Source organism: Tupaia chinensis, unplaced genomic scaffold, assembly GCF_000334495.1.
Source record: "Tupaia chinensis unplaced genomic scaffold, TupChi_1.0 Scaffold000131_1, whole genome shotgun sequence".
Lineage (NCBI taxonomy): Eukaryota > Metazoa > Chordata > Mammalia > Scandentia > Tupaiidae > Tupaia > Tupaia belangeri.
In genome coordinates, this window is record NW_006159600.1 from 1,141,011 (window position 1) to 1,145,246 (window position 4,236).

The 4,236-nt window shown below is 58.8% G+C and overlaps 1 protein-coding gene across 1 annotated transcript in view; it reads right to left on the reverse strand.

The window, feature by feature from the left end:
- LOC102500528 (alpha-1B-glycoprotein-like) overlaps window positions 1–4,236 on the reverse strand; it is a 26,241-nt gene that overhangs the window by 2,377 nt on the left and 19,628 nt on the right. Inside the window, 9 exon segments of the mRNA XM_027770403.1 lie at window positions 6–59; window positions 271–573; window positions 711–1,019; window positions 1,194–1,226; window positions 1,370–1,417; window positions 1,420–1,611; window positions 1,822–1,935; window positions 2,269–2,297; window positions 2,982–3,039. Of these exon segments, the coding sequence (XP_027626204.1) occupies window positions 6–59; window positions 271–573; window positions 711–1,019; window positions 1,194–1,226; window positions 1,370–1,417; window positions 1,420–1,611; window positions 1,822–1,935; window positions 2,269–2,297; window positions 2,982–3,039 (1,140 nt within the window).

Here is a 4,236-nt window from a genome sequence, read left to right on the forward strand (position 1 = left end):
CGGTCCAGGGGCCAGGACAGGGCCCTGCAGGGCCAGGAGGGAGGGCTCCTTGGACACACCTGGGGACAGGCGGGCGTGAAGTGCAGGGGCCGCTTCCTCCAATCAGCACCCCCCCACTGGGCCCTGCAGGGCTCACTGTCTCCCACACTCTGCGTCTCTGGCCCAGTGTCGGGCTCCGTGATCAGCACAGCAGGGTCTCGTTCTCTCCTGAGGCCACCCTGGGCCTGTCTGCTCCCCACATTGTCTGAGACGAGGACAGGACCCCCTCACCTGGGACCAGGAGCTCCAGGGGCTCGCTGGGCTCTGACCACACCTGGGGGCTGTTCCTGAAGGAGCCGTAGCACCTGAACGTCCACCTGCGGCCTGGGGTCACGGGGCCCACGGGGAACAGGGCCTGGAACAGCCCGGAGGCGGGTCCATGTGAGTGCAGGGTCCAGGAGAGCCTGCGTTCTCCTTCCTGAATCAGAGTGAAGGTGCCGAACCCCAGCCCTGAGCCACACCGGAGGGTCACGTTCCCTCCTGAGGTCACCACAGGGCTGGGCAGGGCTGAGAGGTCTGGTTGGCTGTAGACTCCTGGAGAGAAGAGAGCAGCGTGTTAATGGCTCCCACCTCCTACGTCACCCAGGGCTGGGCTGTGCGAGGGGGGACCCTGAGAGCAGACCCTCTCCCTGAGGGCAGAGCCTGGGGCTGGGGCCCGGGTGTCCTCTCACCTGTCACCACCAGCTCCAGGGGGTCACTGTGCTCTGACCAGCCAGAACCGGCATAATAGTAACACTCATATCGCCCTGCGTAGTCCAGTGTCATCGATGGGATGTGGAACTTGTCCTTGTCCCTGGGCTCCAGAGTTCTCTGTCCCCTGGGCTCCAGAGGTTTCTGTGTGTCCCAGGGCTCTGAGATTCCCTCTTTATCCAAACGGTACTCCTGGGCCTCCAGGCTCCCCTGACACCAGATGGTCACGGGTCTCCCCAGGGTGACCACAGAGCCTGGCTCAGCCCAGATGGTGGCTTTGGGGAGGGTCCCTGGAGGGAAATGAGAGGCTGGTCCCAGGACACCCCCCTCAGATCCCAGCTCCCAGTCCAGGGCCCTCCAGATGTGCCCCCTCTCAGCCCAGAACTGCTGTGTCCATCCCCAGCTGCCCAGGGGTGGCCCCTTGTCCCCAAGAGGAGGGACCTGGGACCCCGGCACAGACTCACCTGCCTGCCCTCGGGTGAGGCCCAGACCCAGCCCTGGAAGAGAGACCCTGTGAGAGGTTTGCCCTGGAGCTGAGCAGGTCCTGCCTCCCCTGAGCCTGGGGCTCCTGGTGGAGCAGGGCCCGGTGGGGTGGGGGCCCTCCCAGAACAGGATCTCCCCCGCCCCTCCTCCATCTCACCAAGGCAGAGTAGGGCCATGAGGGTGGGGGTCATGGCGTCTCCCCCACTGGTCCCGGCTGTGCAGATGGAGGAGACCTGGGTGCAGGCAGGACAGACAGACGCGCAGGGTGTGGGCACTCGGAGGCTGGGCCCTCCACGTCATGGGGCTGTCACATCATGAGCCCCAGGAAGGGGAACTGGCCCTCCCAGGGGCCTGGCTCTGGTTTCCTCAGGGCTGGGACCCCCTCGGACCCCAGGCTCTCTGCAGACGTTCCACACTGAGGTTGAGGTCACCTGACTCCCAGTCACTGCCTGCCGGATCCGTCCTCATCTCGCTGAGGGCCAGGACGTGGCTGAAATACACCTGGGGCCTCCTGAACCAGGCTCTCCAGGTGAGGGTGACCGAGGGCTGCTCTTCCCTCATACCTCCAGGGTCCCCTCACCCCTTCCTCCGCCCATCAGCCCAGCCTGCGGTCCTCAGCACGACCAGCTTCAGCCAGTCTGGGGAGCTCAGGGTGCAGGTCACACTGCTCGGACGGCTGAGGGCCCAGGGCGCGAGTGACATCTGCCTGCAGGCTGAGCTGCCCTGGGGCCCAGAGCGTGGAGAGGGCACAGGGACGGACGGGCAGGGCGTGACTTCTGGCCTGCATCGTGGGCTTCATTTCTACCGAACTTTTCTCTAGGAACTTCCTTTTCCCTCAGCACCCGCGCCCTCCTCTCTGGGCCCTGCCCCGAGTCGTTCTGTCTTCCCAGTTCTGCTTGTCCTTCCCTGCACGGCCTTGGTTCCCGCGTCGCTCCTCTGAGCTCACACACGCCCAGGCAGACGCGAGCACTCCGGGTGTGACGACGTGTCTTTAGACCCCGTCCATTTCAAAGGTAGAGGGATGGTGACTCCTTGTCTATAAACTCACACACTCACCAGCAGGGCTCAGCATGGCACTGAGAGTCCTGGCGGGAGCAACCGGGCCAACAGAACGACACAAAAAACGGAAACGAGCAGCACCCGTATCAGAAAAGTAGAAGTTGATTGGTTGCTTTTGGACCAATCATGAGGTGCCAGATATGCAAATTTGAGGGATTCTAGTGGCCAATCAGAGCAAGGTTTCGAAGGTCAGGTTTTTGGAAGGGAACCAATCATGGTAATTGTTTGCTCTCTGAGAAACCTCGGCAGACTCGCTGGTTCGCAGCTTCCCACAGGAGTGGTTGAGGGAGAGGGAGGGAGAGAGGGAGAGAGAGGGAGAGAGGTGGAAAACTGCTCGCAGGGGCATGGCCACGCTACACAATCTCTTCTCCTCCACCCTCCAGACTTTGGGCATGTATGCACAGGGGCCCAGGTGACTCTCATGTCCCTGATGTTGGCCATGGGGACTCAGCCTCCTTACCTTCCGCATTACCTGCTGGCCCTCAAACAGTAGCATGTCCATACACAAACAAGAAATTACTCACCGAGAAATCGAGACAACAGCTTACCTTACAGTAGTTATAAACAAATAACCGTCGAAGTCCCAGTATTGCACTTAACCAAGGCGATGGAAGATGTCTACAGTAAAGCAACAAAACGCTGAGGAAAGGTTTTCGAAAGCCACACGACGAGCGGAGAGCTGTCCCACGCCGTGTGTTAGACGTACTCACGGTGCCGACCTTCCCCGTGCCTGGATGAAGGAGGAACGTCTGTAGTCGGAGCCGGGGTCTGGGGCAGGGGCAGGGGCGGAGGCGGAGGCGGAGATGGAGGTGTTTTGAAAGGACTGAAAAGAAATCATGGCCAAGCAGTGATGAAGGTGAGGAGGAGGAGGAGGAGGAGGAGGAGGAGGAGGGAGCCGCCTGTGAAGATGAAGAGGACGGTGGAGAGTAAAGATCCTTGAAGGGAACGGCTGAGCACGCCAGAGCTGAAGGGTGCAGCAGAGTTCTCTTTCTTTACTGGCCTCCACGCTCACGCTGAGAGAGTCGCGAAGGCTCTACTTATTCCTTTGTTTGTTTTTTGGAGAGGATTTTGCTAAAGGGCATGTGCACTCGCCAGAAAGACAGAGAGAGACAGAGACAGAGAGCGAGAAATCACCGCCCCCCCCACCCCCGGGGGGATGGCCACACCGCAATCCCTTCTCCTCCATTCCTGAAGGCTCTTCTGATCAGCATGCAATGAATCTTTTCTGGGAACGTGGCATGGTGACCCCAGACACGTTGGCCTCTCTTCGTTATTTGGATAACCGTTTGCCCCACCTCGTCTGAAGAGTTCAGCTTCTAGAAGTCCTTGGAAAGGGCGGTATAAGCTGAGGGGCCAGCAGGTGGTGACGGTTAAGACGCTGGCTTCTCCATGAGTGACTGCATCTAAGTCCCAGACCCGCCCTGGAAAATCACACCCGAGCAGGGACAAAGCCATTCAAGTGTGCCTGTCCATTGAAGAGCCCTGAACTCTCCCTGCCAGGCCGCGGGCTGCGTCACTACTGTAGCTTCCCCGTGTATTTCCCAGGAAGGCTGGGTAACACCAGGCCTATGGGAACAGGTGATGGCGTGTCATGTGATACACACGCATCTACCACCGCAGAACTTGTGCTGAGTGCCCCAGAGTTGATCATAAATTGAAACATTTCCAGTTCAGACGGTATCCGGGATGTGGCTTCATTGCAAGGACAGGAGGAGTTGAGAATGTGCAGGGTAGAGAAATAGACAAGAGTTTTCAGTAGAAAGAAATGAGTGGATTGAGGGGAAGCATGGAGACTTGAAGAGTATCTCGATTTTGCTGATTGAGATGAGGAGTTTGACTGGAACACATTTCCTTCAGGGACGACTATGAATTCCTGTAAGTGTGAAGTTCACAAGACTTGTTTCTCTGTATCATGTGACATATTTATATACTTTGTGTGTATTTTTATGGCAAAACATCTTGTTT